Source organism: Rhinolophus sinicus, chromosome 8 (assembly GCF_057876585.1).
Source record: "Rhinolophus sinicus isolate RSI-liver-muscle chromosome 8, RSI-T2T, whole genome shotgun sequence".
Classification (NCBI taxonomy): Eukaryota; Metazoa; Chordata; class Mammalia; order Chiroptera; family Rhinolophidae; genus Rhinolophus; species Rhinolophus sinicus.
The window spans coordinates 46,632,240-46,650,550 of NC_142508.1; the positions used below are offsets into that span (position 1 = coordinate 46,632,240).

The 18,311-nt window shown below is 48.6% G+C and overlaps 1 protein-coding gene and 1 long non-coding RNA gene across 3 annotated transcripts; one reads left to right on the plus strand and one right to left on the minus strand.

Moving 5' to 3' along the window:
* Positions 1-341: 341 nt before the first annotated feature.
* On the plus strand, positions 342-18,030 carry NPHS1 (NPHS1 adhesion molecule, nephrin). 2 transcript variants are annotated; one of them, XM_019749964.3, is made up of 29 exons: positions 342-586; positions 696-911; positions 988-1,110; positions 1,312-1,440; positions 1,948-2,029; positions 2,394-2,497; positions 2,688-2,815; positions 2,886-3,075; positions 3,263-3,420; positions 3,680-3,824; positions 3,927-4,051; positions 5,256-5,442; positions 5,663-5,792; positions 5,948-6,120; positions 6,556-6,696; positions 6,776-6,916; positions 7,406-7,527; positions 8,455-8,626; positions 8,725-8,881; positions 8,977-9,128; positions 10,742-10,853; positions 10,938-11,119; positions 12,705-12,761; positions 14,454-14,573; positions 14,712-14,736; positions 14,846-14,921; positions 15,082-15,175; positions 15,267-15,382; positions 17,372-18,030. In XM_019749964.3, exons 1-29 carry the CDS (start codon positions 529-531, stop codon positions 17,501-17,503), a joined length of 3,747 nt encoding a protein of 1,248 aa, XP_019605523.3. In that variant the 5' UTR covers positions 342-528; the 3' UTR covers positions 17,504-18,030. The 2 variants fall into 2 exon arrangements, with proteins under 2 accessions (XP_019605523.3, XP_019605524.3); XM_019749965.3 differs by having other exon boundaries at positions 2,904-3,075.
* Positions 4,302-6,022, minus strand: LOC148757573 (uncharacterized). Its single transcript, XR_016022213.1, has 2 exons — positions 5,917-6,022; positions 4,302-5,771 (listed from the first exon to the last, which is right to left on the minus strand). It is a non-coding gene; the product is annotated as an uncharacterized LOC148757573 (long non-coding RNA).
* Positions 18,031-18,311: the final 281 nt, after the last annotated feature.

Below are 18,311 nucleotides of genomic sequence, written 5' to 3' on the forward strand. Positions count from 1 at the left end.
GCAAGGACAGGATCAGCCTGGGTCCCAGAACGAGGCACATCTCTGCCATTGAGCTCATTGGCCTCATCGCTCTCCTTGGCCGGTGGAGCCTGCCGAAGTCTGAGCAGCAGGTCTCCCCTGAGGGGCTGTGAGTGGTGAGATGAACACAGAGGTGAGGGTAACAGGAGAGAAGAAAGAGAAATAGAGACTGATGGCAAGGGAGAAAGAAACTCAGAGAGAAAGAGCGTGAGCCTTAGGGAGAAAGAGAGAGAAAGACAGGCAAGAGGAGGGAAAGTGGAGGGGGTTTAGAGCAGGGAGAGAGAAAGACAGAAAGGGAGGGGGATAGAAAGGAGGAGAGAAAGAGAGGGAGGGAGGGAGGGACTGACTCGTGGGAAGAGATAAAAACAAAGAAACAGAAAGTGACGGAAAAAGAGAGACAAAGAGAAAAGCAAGAGACAGAGACACAGGAAGAGGGACGCAGAGAGAGCCAGAGGCAGACACAGGGGGCAGGCAGTGGGCACTTGGGGAGCCATAGGCAGAGGACCTAGGATGGCCCTGAGGATCCCCATCCGGGCTCCCCTGCTCCTCATGGAGCTGCTGACCGCAGGTGAGTGGGATCCTGGCCTTGTGACCCAGCATTAAAAGTCTCTCATTTCCCACCCACATTCTCCAGACAGACCCTCTGCCCTCTCCTGCTGACTTTCCTGTGTCCCTAGGCCTGGCCCAATTGGAGATCCCTGCTTCACCCTCCCGAGGCTTCTGGGCTCTACCTGAAAACATGACGGTGGTGGAGGGGACTGCTGCTGAGCTGCAGTGTGGGGTCAGTGCCCCTGGCAGTGCGGTGCAATGGGCCAAAGATGGACTACTCCTAGGCCCTGATCCTAGGATCCCCAGCTTTCCGCGGTACCACCTGGAAGGGGACCCTACTAAAGGTAAGGGATCAAAGCCTGTCACCCTGAGCCACCAGCATAGGCTGACCATGGCCCTGACCTTGGGTCCCACCTGCAGGTGAATTCCACCTGCATATTGAAGCATGTGACCTCAGTGACGACGCAGAGTACGAGTGCCAGGTCGGCCGCTCAGAGACAGGCCCTGAGCTCGTGTCTCCCAGAGTGATCCTCTCTGTACTGGGTATGGATGAGAGAACCCCCAGGACCCATGAATCTGAACTTCCAGCCCTTTCCTACCCTAGGGTCCAGGAGTCCAAGCCCCCAACCCTCTCCTTCCTCAGATGCGAGGTGCAGAACTCATTTCATGAGCAATGAGACTCAAAGCCCAAATCCTCGTATCCTTCTCCATGGTGGCAGCTTATCCCAGACTCTTTCTCACCAGTGCCCCCCAAGGTGCTCCAGCTGACTCCAGAAGCAGGGAGCACAGTCACATGGGTAGCTGGGCAGGAATACGATATCAGCTGCGTGTCTGGGGATGCAAAGCCAGCACCTGACATCACGTTCCTCCAGAGTGAGTGTGGGTGAACTGCTGGGGGCATTGGGGAGAAGGTGTGTCCCTGCCCAGTGTCCTCCTAGGAGCCCCAGAAAATATGACATTCCTGAGATGGGGACACAGCTTGGGGAGATGTTGAGGCCAGTGTGGGACCTGGTGGATGGGAGGGGACATCCAGGGAAAGGCACCAAGGAGATCACAGGACTGTTGTCTGGGACTCAGGGAAGAGGCTGAGGCTTCAGAGATATGGGTGTCATTGTTGGTGCAAAAATGTGAAGCCGAGGTAATGGGGGTGGGTGATGCACCCCGCGAGGAGGGGAAGAAAGGGGAGAGGCCCAGGATCCAGCCCTGAGGACTCTGGGATTCATGGAGGCTTGAATGTGTGGAGGGAATGGAGTTAGTGCTTTTCCTCCAAAATCAGAGAGAGGGGGCAGTATATCCATCCTGATGACTTCCAGGCCATGCTCCCCAAGATCTACCTTGGGGGGAACCTGGCACCCCCTCCTGCCCTCTTGTTGCCCCAAGGTGGACGAATAATTTCTGACATCTCTGCTAATGTGAATGAGGGGTCCCAGGAGAAACTCTTCATCACAGAGGCCACAGCCAGGTATGGGAGTTGGGATGTCCCACCCTCAGCCTGACCTCTAAATTTCTCCATGAAAACCCCATGTCCCAGGGATTCAAGCATGGAAACTTGGGTCAGGTGTGAACATCTGGGACCCAATTTTTCACCCTGATACTCAAAAACTTCTTCATGGGAACCCTAGTTGCAGAGTACCAAGTATCAAGTGCCAAGAATTTGGCTACGTGTGGGCCAATTCTCACTGCTGACCCCCCAAATCTCTTCCATGGAACTTCAGCCCCTTGAGGGAATCAGCATGGAGACTTATACCAAGTGTGGGACCTCTTCACCCTGATTCCCTAAATTTCAGGTGATGACTCTGACTCTAGAACCCCAACTTTCCACGCAGGGTAACACCCCAGAGCTCGGATAATGGGCAGTTACTGGTCTGTGAGGGGTCCAGCCCAGCTTTGGATACTCCTATCAAGGTTTCAATCACCATGAATGTTCTGTGTAAGTGGGGAACTGAGTAAGCTGTGGGCACTGGGGACAGGGAGCAGGAATTGGGGGGGTTCTGGGGGAGCACAGGGATTATGAAAGATTCTGGCTTTCAAAGAGAAACATGTGGGTTCAGAGGCAGATTGTGGAGCCTGGAAAGAATGGATGGGCTCTCCAGGCCCACTGAGTGATAACTGCTCCCCAGTCCCCCCAGGAGCCCCAGTGATTGAGTGGCCAGGCCTGGAGGAGGGACATGTGCGGGCAGGACAGAACTTGGAGCTCCCGTGCATGGCCCGAGGAGGGAATCCGCTGGCCACACTGCAGTGGCTAAAGGTGAGGGCAGAGGCAGGCCAGGGGGTGAGGAGGAGGGCGGGGGCCAGGAGCGGGCCCAGAGCTGGCCTAGGCCTCTCCTTGTTTCCAGAATGGCCAGCCCATGTCCACAGCGTGGGGCACAGAGCATGCTCAGGCAGTGGCCCGCAGTATGCTAGTGATGGTCGTGCGGCCAGAAGACCATGGGGCGAGGCTCAGCTGTGAGGCCCACAACAGTGTATCGGAAGGGGTCCAGGAACGTGGGGTCACTCTGCAAGTCACCTGTGAGTCCTGGTGCCAGCTGCCCGTCTGTCAGTTTGTGCCTCAGAGAACCATTTGTTTGTGCCCCCAAATCATGCTTGTCTGATGCCAAAGACCTCATCATCTGTCCCCAGATCCCTGTCTGTCTGGTCTGGTCTGTGAGGCATCTGGCCAAGCTTCATGTCTTTCTTCTGCCCATCATCCCTGCAGTTCCCCCCAGTGCCATTACCATCCTGGGATCTGCATCCCAGTCTGAGAACAAGAATGTGACTCTCTCATGCATCACCAAGTCCAGTCGCCCACGGGTCCTGCTGAGATGGTGGTTGGGCTGGCGGCAGCTGCTGCCCACAGAGGAGACTGTCATAGATGTGAGGCAGGGGGCCAGGTTTTTGGGTCTGAGGGAGGAAGTTGCTGAGGGCATGACACCTGGATCTCGGAGAAGAGCGATCTGGCAGCCTGGACCCTTGGTCCTTGGGGAGCATGGACTGGGGCTCGGGTCTCCAGAACCTGACAGAAGAGGGGGTTGAGATGCTTCATGTGTCCCTGCTGGGATTTGGGGTGGACTCAGGTCTCAGGTACCATGGATGAGGGTGTCCTCGTCCCCAATCTGAAGCTCTTTCCTGCCAGGGCCTTCATGGTGGCCACATTTCCATGTCCAATCTGACGTTCCTGGTGCGACGGGAGGACAATGGTCTGACTCTCACCTGTGAGGCTTTTAGTGAGGCCTTCACCAAGGAAACCTTCAAAAAGTCGCTCACCCTTAATGTGAAATGTGAGCCCCCACCCTCATCCCAGGGGTACTCCCTGCCTTAGACACCCCACCCGCAGGCCCTAGCCCAGACAGAAAAGCCACTCTTTCTGGCTTTCCCCACAGATCCGGCCCAGAAGCTGTGGATTGAGGGGCCCCCAGCAGGACAGCGCCTTCGGGCTGGGACCCGGGTGAGGCTGGTGTGTTTGGCCATTGGAGGCAACCCAGACCCCTCCCTCACCTGGTACAAGGTGGGTGCCAAGCAACGGCTGTGGGGTGGCCAGGAATGTGGGGGAAGAATGAAGCCCTGTCTTTCCTCCAAAGTCTTGGGAAATCTTGGAAAAATCTGAATTTCTTGAAAAATATTGGAGATTTTGAGTTTGGGCAGGGAATTGGAAAAGACACAATGACATAATAATTCAATGGAATCCTAGGAAAATTCCGGGAGTTCTGGGAATTCAGTGAGAATTCTAGCTTAAAAGAAGGAATTCTGGAGCAGGATTGGGAATTCTAAAGAAAAGGCAATTAATTTTATTAAAATTAAACAAAGTTCTGGTGAAATCTCAGAATTCAGGTGAAATGACAGGGATTTTTAGGGAAAGACTAAGAATTCCAGGAATAAAGACAATGATGAGCAAAGGCTAGAAAGTTGGGGAAGACTAGCAATTCCACAGAACGTTGAAAATCCATTAATTAATATTAAGTTGAATTCTGGGGCTTTGCGGGTAAGTAAATGAAATTCCGGTAAAATTAAAAGAAATTCTGACAGAACTCTGGGAAGATTCTGGGAAGTTAAGGAGCAAGAGGAAATTCTGGGGGAAAGACTAGGAGTTATAGGAATGAAATGGAATTACATTTAATTGGATGGAATTCTGGGGACAGGCAAGACTCTGGGCCACACAAAGGATTCTAGTAAAAAACGAGGATAATAAGAGAATAGTGGGGAGGGATTCAGAAATCTGTGGAAAGACAATGGAATTAAGGGAGAGCTCGAAGGAAATCTTTGGGGAAAATGAGAATTTCAAGATAAAGGATAGGAAAAAACGATGGAATTCTGGGAAAAGCTTGGGAATTCTAAGGGAGTTTCCTGGAGTGTGGTCTTTGGTAAATGTAGCTGGAATGGATTTTGAGGAATGGGGCAGGAACACTTGCCGGCCTCTGGGAGAGCAGAAGAGGCGGGGTTGGGGTGAGGCGTGGGACTGGAGGCCGGATCAGGCAGCAAAACCGCGGGGCTCAGGGCCTCCAGGTTAGGTGGGAGAGATTCTGGATTGGGGGTGATCGATTCCAGACCCTATTCCTATGCCCTAGCCGGCTGCCCGTAGAAGGGAGTGCCTTTCCTCCATCACACAAAGGCTTTATCTGGGCCAGGTTGGCGGCTCACCCAATGGGGGCGTCTGGCGGGGGTGGGGGGGATGGCAGGGCTACCCGCTGTCCTCCAGTCAGTCTTTGCCTCAGGACTCGCGCACCGTGACAGAACCACGGCAGCCCCAGGAGCCGCGGCGGGTGCAGCTAGGAAGTCTGGAGAAGTCGGGGAGCACCTTCTCCCGTGAGCTGGTGCTGGTCACGGGTCCGTCGGACAACCAGGCCAAGTTCACGTGCAAGGCGGGCCAGCTCAGCGCGTCCACGCAACTGGTGGTGCAGTGTGAGGGCACGCACGACCGCGGCGGGTGGGAGGGCTTGGCCGTGTCGGGGGAACTGAGGCAGAGCCAGTTGGGGGAACAGGGGATACCACAGAGGCAGGACTCGGGCAGGACCCGTCAAGGGACGCGGGGCTGGGCGGCGCCCCCGGGTTACGGCGGGGCGGAAGCAGGCCGGGCCTCTTCTTCACCTCTGAGCCTCGTTCCTCCGACTGGTTCTCAAAGTTCCCCCAACTAACGTGACGATCCTGGCTAACGCGTCAGCGCTGCGCCCCGGGGATGCCGTAAACTTGACGTGCGTCAGCGTTAGCAGCAACCCGCCAGTTAACTTGTCCTGGGACAAGGAAGGAGAGAGGTGAGAGTGCGAGGGGCCACGTCCCTCTCTGGTTCTGGCCACCCTCCCTTACCTTGCGAATCCTGTTGTCCTGCCCAGTACCCAGCCCACCTCCAGCTCTACTCCCACCCTCTCTAGCCCTGACCTGATCCAACCACCCCCTGCCGCGTCTACAGGCTGGAAGATGTGGCCGCACAGCCCCGGAGTGCGCCATTCAAAGGCTCTGCCGCTGCCAGGAGCGTCCTTCTGAGAATGTCATCCCGTGACCACGGCCACCGCGTGACCTGCCGCGCCCACAGCATTGAGCTACAGGAAACCGTGAGCGCCTTCTACCGCCTCAACGTGCTGTGTATGTGCACCAGCTTAGAACCCTCTTGATTTCTTCCTGACAATATACCACTTGAGTCTTCGCACTGACACTGTTCTTGACCTCCACCCTGAACCTTAAAGTTTTCCTGACCTTTATCTTGACCCCTACCTTCCACCAACTCCTATCCTGCCCAAGCCCCATCTTGCCTTTGTTCTCTGTCCTAACCTCTGACCATGACCCCCACCCTGAACCCGCTCTCCATCCTTAAACCTGACTCTGGCCTTTACCCTTTCCCTAAACTGGATCCTAACCTCTAGCCTGAGCCTAACCCCCAAGCTCAGTTCTGAACTTGTTACGTTGTCCACAACCTTAAATCCAGTTGCAACCCCGACTTTAACCCTTTATACCTGTACTTGATCTGAAATCCATCCCGGACCCCAACCTTAAGAACAATCTTGACTCCTGGCGGCGCAGACCCTCCAGAGTTCCTGGGGGAGCAGGTGCTTGTGGTGACTGCGGTGGAGCAGGGCGAAGCACTACTGCCCGTGTTGGTATCTGCCAACCCGGCCCCAGAGGCCTTCAACTGGACCTTCCGGGGCTACCGCCTCAGCCCAGGTGTGCAAAATGGGCATGGAGACGGGTGCAGGTCTTCAGAAAGGGGGCCTAGCTACCCCCTCACCCCGATCTCCCTCAGCTGGCGGCCCCAGGCATCGCATCCTGTCTGGTGGAGCTCTGAAGCTGTGGAATGTGACCCGTGCTGACGATGGCCTCTATCAGCTGCACTGCCAGAACTCGGAGGGCACCGCTGAAGCTCTAGTGCGGCTGGATGTACACTGTGAGCCCCCCATCACCCTAGGAAACTAGGCGGCTCTGGTTGCCCCACCCACCATGGAAACCACACCCACCCAGGGAACCTTGCCCACTGTGGAGTCTCCTTGTTGTGGAAGCTCCTCCCACTCAGGGAGCCCCACCTGTGTTTGAACCACACCCACTTTGGCTACCCTGCCTACTAGAGAGATCCTATGTGGAATCCTCCCAGACAGGGGACCCACCTACATGGGAGTTACTCCCATCAAACCCGCTGTGGAAGCCCCACCTCTGCACAATTCTGGAAGTTCACTGGACTTACTCTTGTCACTACAGAGGCACAGTAGAGGGTGGGCACAACTTCACTAACCTTAAGTATTAGTCCACATAAAAGGGTAGACTATGTCACATTCATAACTTTCCTGGAGACCTCTAAGATGCTTCTCCCACCTGAGACCCTCTCCCACCATGGCCTGTCTGGGCCGGAATGCCTTCCCCAAGCCCCTGCTTCCTCCAGACGCTCCCATCATCCGAGCTCTCCAGGATCCCACTGAGGTGAATATTGGGGGTTCTGTGGACATAGTCTGCACTGTTGATGCCAATCCCATCCTTCCGGAGATGTTCAGCTGGGAGAGACTGGTGAGGATCCAACCTTTGGTAAATGGGGGTGGGACTGGGAGAGGTGGTTTCTTGATTGTGAGTTCCTTGGGAGGAGGGATCACATCTATATGACCCTATATAACTATATATACTCGACAGGGCATGCTCCAAGAACCAACTGATGAATGGCAGATAAATGGATGTATGAGTGGGCAGATAACCAGATGAGTGAGTAGGCAGGTGGATGGGTATATGGAATAATAGGTAAATGGGTGGATGAACAGGTGGATGGATGGATGAGCGGATGGAATAACAGATGGATAAAGGGACAAGTGAATGAATGGATAAGTGGATAAATAGATGAGTGACTAGATGACTGAATGAGAGAAATGAGTAGATAAATGGATTAGATTAGAAAGTAGGTGGATGGATAGATACACCATCAGTGTAAAGATGTTTGTTAAAGGATGATGGCTGGATGGATGGATGGATGGATGGATGGATGGATGGATGGACGGAGAGATGAATAAATAGGTAGATGGATGAATCAATGATGCATGTGCTTATGAGTGTGTGCACATATGAGTGAATACATGGGGTAGATGGGTGAAGAGATAGAATGCTGAATAGATGGATGGATAGAAGGAATACAAATGGTTGGATGAATAAATGGGTGAATGGATGAATGTATGGAGGGAGAGACAGACTGATGGATGGATAAGTGGATGAATCAATGAATAAGTGGATGGTTAACTAGATGAACAAATAAGTGAATAAATGGCTCCATGCATGAATGGTTGGATAAATGGATGGATGGATGAATGGATGACAGGGGGAATTTTTCCTTTGTTAGCTCTGTAAAGGTTGATTGTGGCTGGGAGAGTGGGCAAAGAAGGCACCCAGTTTGAGGAATAATTGAGTTGGGGCAAGACTGGGGAGCCATCTCCCTGAGTCATGCGCCTCCAGGGAGAAGAGGAGGAAGACCAGAGCCTGGATGACATGGAGACAATGTCAAAGGGGTCCACAGGGCGCCTTCGGATTCACGATGCCCAGCTGGCTCAGGCTGGTGCTTATCAGTGCATCGTGGACAATGGGGTGGCACCTCCAGCCCGAGGGCTGGTCCGTCTTGTCGTCAGATGTGAGTTATACCCATACCCTTGACTTCAAGACCTGCCATTAAAACCACAACAGTCATGCTCTTCCATATGCCTCATGTTGGCCCCCAACCCCTTCTAGTTGCTCCCAAGGTGGAACATCCCACTCCCCTAAGTAAGGTGGCTGCAGCTGGAGACAGCACCAGTTCTGCCACTCTCCATTGTCGTGCCCGAGGTGTCCCCAACATCATCTTCACTTGGTCTAAAAACGGGGTCCCTCTGGATCTCCAGGATCCTAGGTGAGCCCAGGCCCAACCAAGTAGCACCCCAGCCCCAACTCTGGTCTCCCAGCCCCAATCACTCTCCCTGAGTTCCTGCCATACCGCCTCTCCAGGTACACGGAGCACACATACCACCAGGGTGGAGTCCACAGCAGTCTCTTGACGATTGCCAATGTGTCTGCCGCCCATGATTATGCCCTCTTCACTTGCACAGCCACCAACGCCCTTGGCTCGGACCACACCAATATTCAACTCGTCAGCATCAGTATGTTGGGAGGGGGCTTCCTGGGTCAGTCCTTAAGTCTCCAGTTGTCCCCAGACTGGCAGCATTCCTGAAACCTGAGAAGTGTTTATAAGTAAGAATGGAGTTTTTGCCTGACCTGAACATTCTAATGGAGACTGGACCTGCAGGGGAACCCACCACAAAGAAAAAAAGGAGGGGGGACTTATAGTACCAAGTAACTCAAAAGTAGGTTTTCAGGAGTCACGGGATCTAGTTTCAGCTGTCGTCAAGAACTCTCCATCTATCAGGCCTGCTTTTCTCTGTGTTGGCTTTATTCCAAGGCTCCTCATAGTGGGTGTTAGATTTCCTAGAGGAAAGAGAATTTTTTCTCTTCCTAACAGTGGTATAAATGTACTAGAATTAAGATTTATTGGCTCTACTTGGCTCCCAGCCCTGAAACAACCATGTAGTCAGGGGAAAGAGACACTCTGGTTGTCCAGGCCGGGTCACATGTCCATCCCATAAGGAGCAGAGTCACTTCCATCAGAAGCATGTGGCCTGAGAATGTGGGAGAGTTTTTCTCCAAAGGATATTCAAGGTTTGGTAACAAGAAAGAATGAAGGGAATGGGTATAAGAGAAGCACAAAAAAATCCATTACAAGAAACATATATATTACATACTGTGTTTCCCCTAAAATAACACCTAATCGGAAAATAAGTAGTAGCATGATTTTTCAGGATGCTCGTAATATAAAATAAGCCCTAATGCGCCTTTTGGAGCAAAAATTAATATAAGACCCGGTCTTATTTTCAGGGGAATATGTTAGGGCTTATTTTATATTATGAGCATCCTGAAAAATTGTGCTAGGGCTTATTTTCTGCTTAGGTCTTCTTTTCGGGGAAACACAGTAGTTGATCCTTATTATTTGTGGAGTCTTTATTTGCAAATTTGTTTACTTGCTAAAATTTATTTGTAACCCCAAAATCAATACTCAAACTGCTTTCTCAATCATTCAGGGACATGTACAGAATGGGCGAAAAATCTGAGTCACCCAATGAGCACATTCTCAGCCGGGATAGAACAAAGCCACATTCTGTCTTCTTGTTTCAGCTCTCATATGTAAATGCATGTCGTTTTTGAGGTCTATTCAGTGCCACGTGTTTTTGTGTTTTTTGTTAGTGGCTTTGCTATTTAAAATGTCCCCTAAGCATAGTGCTGAAGTGTTGTTGGGTGTTCTTAAGTGCAAGAAGGCTGTGATATGCCTTATGGAGAAAATAAAATCCTTCTGTTAGAAAAACTTCATTCAGGCATGAGTTACAGCACTGTTGACTATGAGTTCAATGTTAATGAATCAATGTGATATATTAAATAAAGTGTCTTTAAATAGAAACACACATAAAACAAGACCATGTAGTGATTGTTTGATAAAAATGTTGTGACTATAGGCTTGTAGGAACCTAACTCTGCATTTGCCCTAAGCAGCAATGTTTTGGTATTTGCTAATTCAGTGTTCACAATGACCGTATAAAACATAACCAACATGAATAATGAGAACTGACTGTATATTTAAAATAATTCTTAGGAAAAATCTGAAAGGGATCTTCCAGAGTCCTTTTGTATCTTCTGACTGCTTTCCTCATCCTTTTCCTTAAAGGCCGCCCTGATCCTCCATCGGGATTAAAGGTCATGAGCATGACCCCACATTCAGTGGGGCTGGAGTGGAAGCCTGGTTTTGATGGGGGCTTGCCACAGAAGTTCCAAATCAGGTGTGTCCCTGCTATGGCAAGAAGGGGTGGCCGCCAACAGGGCTGGGGACAACCCCCTGAGTGACTGCCCTCTCTCTCGTGCAGGTATGAAGCTCTGGGGACCTCTGGGTTCCACTACATGGATGTCCTACCGTCCCAGGCCACCACCTTCACACTGACTGGGCTGCAGCCTTCTACTCGATACAGGATCTGGCTACTGGCCAGCAATGCCCTGGGAGACAGCGGACTAGCTGACAAAGGATCCCAGATCTCTTTCACCACCCCAGGTGGGAAGGGACAATCTTGGACAGGTTGCAGAGTTCCTTAGAGAGGACTTAAAGGATGATATAGTGAAGTCAGTACTACTATTCTCCTTTTACAAATGAAGAAACTGAGGCCCAGAGAGGTTAAGGAAATTGTCGAAGATCACGCAGCTGGAAGGAGGTAGAGATGAAATTGAAATTCAGGCAGATGAACTCCAAAGAGTATTCTTTAGTCATTAAATTATACTGTCAGAATACAATTAATGACACACAGGAAATTAGAAGAATTTGAATTGAATGAACATGAAAACATACAAAAATTGTGGGGTGCAGCTAAAGCAGTGCTTAGCAGGAAATTTATAGCGTTAAGTGTTTATATTAGATTTTTAGAAAAGAAAGGCCTCAAATTGACACTGTAAGTCCATCTTAAGAAACTAGAAAAAGAAGAGCAAATTAAACCCAAAGTAAACAGGAGGAAGAAAATAATAAAGGTAAGGACAGAAATTGGTGAACTCAAAAACAGAAAAACAACAGAGAAAAATCAATGAAACTGAAAGCTTTGTCTTTGAAAAGATCAGTAACTTTTATAAAGTTAACCAAAGCAAAACAAACAAAAAACAGAAAAGAGAAAACACAAGTTAACCAATATCAGGAATGAAAGAAGGGACTTTACATTAAGGGGATAAAAGAAAACATCATGAACAATTTTATGCCAATAAATTCAACAACTTTGATGAAATGGACAAGTTCTTTGAATATGACTAATAGGAACATTTTACCTCTGACAGGCTCTGTGGTATGGTGGTTAATCACAGAGACAAGCCTGGGTTCTAGTTCCAGCTCTGCCGAGTCCTAGTTGTGACACCTTAAGCAAGTTACTTAACCTCTTTGAACTTCAGTTAAACCTCTTTGAGCCTCAGTTTTTAAAAATAAGGTGTGTCTTAGTTTCTGAAAGTAAGGTATATATATATCTCAGACAATTGTGAGCATTAAATGAGTTAATATATCTAAAGTGTTTAGGAAAGAGCCCTATACAAAGTGAGTACTATGTAAATGCTAATTTTTAACAAATGCCCCCTGTTCACTTTCTGTTTACTTTGCCCCAAGAAAGCACCCTCTTTCTGTCTTTTCTTTTTTGACAGAGCAGTCTTTTACCCCATGAAAGTAAGGATCGATTCCCATCTCTATAATCTTCCTTTCTCTCTTGCCCTCCTCCCCATGGCCCCATTCCAGTTTTCCCTTTAAGTACTAAGTCAGAAAGTACTATATTCACCTCCCTTGCTCTAGAAGTTATACCTCTATTAAGGGATCCTTAGAGCCCAGCATCTTTTTTGGTTAACCTGAAAAAATGACAATTCAGGTTAAAAGGAACTTGCACACCATAAAGCATTCATCAATAATTAATTATAATAGGCATTGGAATAGCTATTAATAGCATTGTCATTCTTATTGGCAATTTCCAGCTCTTTTTGAAATGTTTCTAGGAAGTCATAAACCTATTCCCATGAGTCTCACAATGGGATGAAAAGTTTAATAGGAGACTGAGAAATATTTAAGACTTATACCAGATTCTTGGTGTTAATTCACAATCTTTTTACCCAACCCCCAGGTCTAGACCAGCCTACTGGAGAACCTGACTCCCAGTTGCCCACAGAGCAGCCTGAAGGCAAGTCTTCAATCTCCTGTAAAACTCTCTCTCCCCTGAGAAGAGAACTTTCTGGTCTCTAACCCCGCTCTCTCTGCCTATGGACACTGCCCCTTAAGACTTTGCTCTGACCTTGTAGGCCCTCCCCCATTTCTTTAGTTCTTCTTCTTGCCTGGATGTGATAAATTTCCTCTCTCCCTAATTCAGTTTAATTCTGAAAGAATTAGCTGATTTCATGCCTGTGCAGAGTCTGTATCAGTTGGCTTGTGCTGCATAACAAATCGCCCTAAACATGGGCACTTATAAAAACAAACATTATTTCTCATGATTTTATGAGTGGCTGAACAGTTCTGGTCTGGATTACAGTCAGCTGGCAGCTTATCTGGGACTGGTTGGTCCAGGATGGCCTCCTCTTCACATGTCTGACAATCTGGCTCTTGGTTGGGACAACAGAGATAACTGGGCCACGTGTCACTCCTTGTTCACATGGAGGTGGTTATAGGAGTCCCAAGAGAAGCAAGAGAGGGAAAGCTCATCTGATTCTGTCACATTTGCTATTGTCTCAGTGGCTGAAGCAAGTGAAGTAACTCAACTCAGAGTCAGTGTAGAAGAGACTGCTCAAGAGTATGGATACAGGAAGAAAATTATGACCATTTTGCAAACAATCTCTTACAGAGCCTGAGGAGAAGGTTGCAAATGACAGAAATTCAGCTGTTATTGACAACAAAAGTAATTGCTTGGCTCACGAAATTAAAAACTCCAAGTCTGGCTAGATTCAGGTGCTCCCAAAATTCACCAAGGATCTAATTCTTACTCTCTCTCAACTTTGCCTTCATCTCTGATGGCTTCCTTCTCAGGGTCTTTCATCAAGGGTACAAAGAAGTCCCACATACACCTCCAGCTTTCATTCCATTCCACTTCTTAGCAGCCTGTGGAGGTGTGTCCTGAATGTTTTGGCAAAAATCCACCTTGGGTCAAATGCTGGTCCCTGAACTGATCACTGTGGAAAGGGATGGCCACGCTGAGCCATGTGTCCTCCATGGAGTCCTGCAGAGCCACACGGACTGAGAGCAGAGGAGTGGCTGTTTCCTCAAAGGAAAATGAGTGCTGTTAGCAGAAGATGGGGAAATGGATGCTGAGCAGATGTGTACTTAGAGGGACTTAGTCTTGTCCTCAGGGGTATGGCAGAGGAGTCTGATATTGTCTGGGATGTAAGTTTGTACAAAGAGGAAGTCATTTGAGATGGAGTTGGAAGGGTGAATGGAAGTTGAGAAAGGACATTTAAGAACATACGCTTGACTATTCTAAGGCTCAGGGGTGTGGGCTTGCCTCAGTGATTCTGGAAACAGCATGGTTAGTTGTGTGGCTGGACGGTCCACTACAAGGGTCTATGGTTGATGGGCAAGGCTGGAGACATCAGAAGAGACCAGATCAGAGAAGGTCTTGAGTACCCAGCTAAGGAGCTGAAGCTTCTGCCTGAGTCTCTACACAGGGCTCATGCAAAGCTAGGACCCTGTGCTAGTGGCTTGACTTGAGAAAAGAGCCACTGGCCCTGGGGTGGCAAGAAGTGGACACGGAAACCCCTGTCCATCTGCGTCCTTGAACTAGGAGAATGGCTTTACTTGGCCAGGGACGGGCTTTCTCAGACAACTTCGCTCCAGGCTTAGAGCCAATTGTTGTGGACTCACTGAGGGTGGTACCTTCTGCCCTCAGGCTCCTCAGAGCTGCCCCTGCTACCCACGCTGTTTGCTGTTGGTGGTCTTCTGCTGCTTTCTAATGCCGCCTGTGTTGGAGCATTCCTCTGGCAGAGGAGACTGAGACGTCTTGCTGAGGGTGAGGAGACACTTGCCCTGCTGGGATGGAGGCCGGAGGGTGAGGGTGAGCCGTGGGGCTGCTGCATCTCAAAGGTTTCCTGGGGTCAGGTGGGCTTGAAGGGGGTGTCACTGACCCCCTTTTTCCTACTTCCCTCAGGCATCTCAGAGAAGACAGAGGCAGGGTAAGTGGGGACATTTTTCTGTAAGAAAGGCTCTGAGGGAGGAGGTTTGGAGGTGACAGGTCTCAGGGAGTCAACACCCAACTGCCCCCCCATACCACTATCCTGGAAGGTCGGAGGAGGACCAAATCAGGAATGAATATGAGGAGAGCCACTGGTCTGGAGACCGGGACACTCGAAGCTCCACGGTGAGTGGGGGTGCTCCTGACAGCCCCTCTGACAGGAAACTGACCGGGACTAAAATTCTGCTATTAGCTTAAGGTTAATCATTGCCCTTTCCAGGAAATAGGGAGTCAGAGGATGGAAACGCTTCATATGTTTTTCTTTTGGGGGTGGGGGTGTTGACAGGTTAGCACAACAGATGTAGAGCCATATTATCACTCAATGAAGGACTTCAGCCCCCAGCTGCCACCAATGCTGGAGGAGGTGTCTTATCCCCGAGGTGAGTTATGACCACATCAGAACTCCCCCAACTCATAGATACCCCTGAAAGCTGGATTGGGTCCCTTGATCACACCTTCTTTCCACTCCAGGTTTCACAGGTCTTGAAGAGGAGGATATGGCTTTTCCTGGACACCTATATGATGAAGTGGAAAGACTGTACTCCCCATCTGGAGCCTGGGGACCCCTCTATGATGAAGTACCAATGGTGAGGAGAATTTGTATCAGCAGAAGTCTTTCCTGGCTAGTGCCCAAACCCCACATCCTACGGCTTATATTAGTCAGGGTAAGCTAGCTGACTAATAAAAAACAGGGCTGGCCATAACCCGGTGGCCTAAAGAAGACAGTCTATTTCTTTCTCACATAGGTGAGTGGCCCTTCTGCACATGGTTTTTACAGAAGTCCTTTCCATTGTTGTCCTGTGCCATCCCCTAGTGCATCATCCAAGTTTGCATGGATGGACCAGTTCACTGGGGGTTTCCACCGGTGGGAGAGGGAAAAAGAATGTGATGGAGGCACAACCCTGCCTTATGGTCTGGACCCAGAAATTGTACACTCTACTCATTCCCCTGCTGAGAATATTGTCACATGGCCACATCTAACTGCAAAGGAGGCTGAGAAATGTAGCCTATCTTGGCAGCTACATGCCTCATTATAGTTCTATTATTGTGGAAGAAGGAAAGTATGCATTCCGTTGGATAGTAGCCATCTCCAGCACACTGGTTAATCAGAGAAATATAGAGAAATAATTTTTTGGCCCACTCAATTGAAAAGTCAAGGCATAGAATTGTCTTCAAGCCTACCCAGTTGGACCCAGAATTTACTCCCTAAGGATGTCCCTAGAAAATCCAGGTCTGTATCCTATTAGATTAGAAAGCTTCAAAGAGAAAGAATGCCTCTTTTCCAATAGTACCAAAACCCCATTTCCGACATTTATTGGTCTAGCTTTGGTCACATTCTCATCGGTGAACCACTGAGGCAGGGCATGGAATATGCTAATTGGACAGGTCTGGATCAGTGCCCACCCATGGCATCAGGAGTAGCGGCCGGCCCCACTCAATCCACTGGACTGAAACTAGGAGAGGGACAGAGCCCAGAGAGAAATGAACATGGTGGCCATGTAGGCAAAAGCAGAGACAAGCACTTTGACCATCAGCTAACCCCATCGACTGCCCAACAGTCAGGGAGGTGAGGCAGAACCCTTACCTTTCCGTGCGGCCTTGGCTAATGCTGGTACCTAGGAGCCAAGGATTTCCCTCTGTAACAGGGCACTGTTCTCCCTACCAGGGTAGAAATGAGGAGCCTAAAATGCTGTCCACGGTGCTGAAACACAAGTGCTCCCTAAAGCACAGATGTCGGCTGCATACTTTTTCTGTGAAGGACCAGATAATAGATGTTTTGGGCTTTGCAGGATATGTTGTCCTCAAAACTACTCAGCTCTGCCATTGTATGTTAAAGCAGCCATAGACAATACAGAGACAAGCAAGTATGGCTAAGTTCCAAAAAAACTTTTTTTTGGATACTGAAATTTGAATTTCATATGTCACAAATATTCTTCTGCTTTTGATACTTTCCCAGCAATTAAAAAATGTAAACCTGTTTTAGCTCTTGAACAGTACAAAAACAGGCAGCAGGCCATATGTGGCCCATGGGCAAATCTGCTCTAAAATTTGCTGAGCTGAAACAACCATTTTCTCCTAATCTTAGGGCAAAGCACATCTCTAGTAAGAACCACCCTACATGGTCTTTTTTCTTTTGATGAGGAAATGTTTTGGAAATTCGTACGACTAATAGAATCATGACTCATATTCCAAAATTTCCATAGCTGATATTGTGGGTTTTTAAAAGTTTCATATTTCTGATATGTAAATTATTTTTCTGACAGGAAATCATGAGATATCTTGGGCATATTTAAAAACAATCCAGTTAGTGGGGGTGAGGGATGAGAATATAGAGATATAGATAAATCAAGATTGGCCAGATGCTGATATCGAAGCCATGTGATGGATACATGGGGGTTCAGGATAGGAGTTCATTATAATCACTCTCTTCTTTGTATATGTTGGAATTTTTCCATAATTATAAGGTAATACATTTTTTGTCTGGGAAGTTGAGTAGAAGTGTGTATTCCTCCAGAGCTGCAATGATGACCCACAGGGCATCTCTTTATGGTTCTAACTACATGTTTGCTTGTCAGGGCCCCCGTGACCTCCACTGGCCTGAGGACGAGTATGAGGATTCAAGAGGAATCTATGATCAAGTGGCAGGAGATCTGGACCCTATGGAAACTGATTCTCTACCCTTTGAGCTGAGGGGACATCTGGTGTGAAAGGCTTCTCAACGACCTTTTTATACACTGCAGGACATAATATTCCAGTAGTCCTTTCCATTCCAGCCTGGGCTGAGCTTGATGAGTGAGCCCCATAAAACACAAAGGGACTGGACTTTTTCAGGAGAGGGCATGGAGGAGTGCGTATAATTACAAAAGATGATTCAAGCTAGTATCAAAGCATAAACAAGGCACCTCCTGGGGTTAGCTTTAAAAACAAAACTTCTTCAAAGGGGCACAGTGAGTTGTAAAAGACAGTAATGAAAAGTTATTCTGAAGGTTTTTATACTTTTTAAAGTAATACTTTCAGAAGTGGGGAAAGACATTAAAAGCTCAGTTCATTTTGAGTTTAACTTCATCTGAAATAGCTAATAATAAGTAGAATTTGTGAACTGTTGTTATGTCCTCCTTGTTTTATTACTTCCCACAGTTTCTAAAGCATGATGTATAAACGATGACACATGTATAAACATAAATAGACTTTATAGAAAATAAAAGATTATCGAAACAAGCTAAACACAAAAGAATGCAGACTTTATGATTTCACTTACAGAAATTCGAAAACAGACAAAGTTAATCTATGGTGACAGCAGATCAGTGGTTGTCTGAGGCCACAAGAAGGGAATTGACTGGAAAAGGGCATGGAGGGAATTTTGGGGGAGTGATGGAAATGTTCTGTATGATGATTTCGGTGGTGGTTACATGGGTGTATAGATTTGTCAAAGATTACTGAAAGGTACACTTAAGATGAGTTCATTTTATGGTACACAAATTATACCTCAACAGGGGTGACTTTAAAAACAGCCTC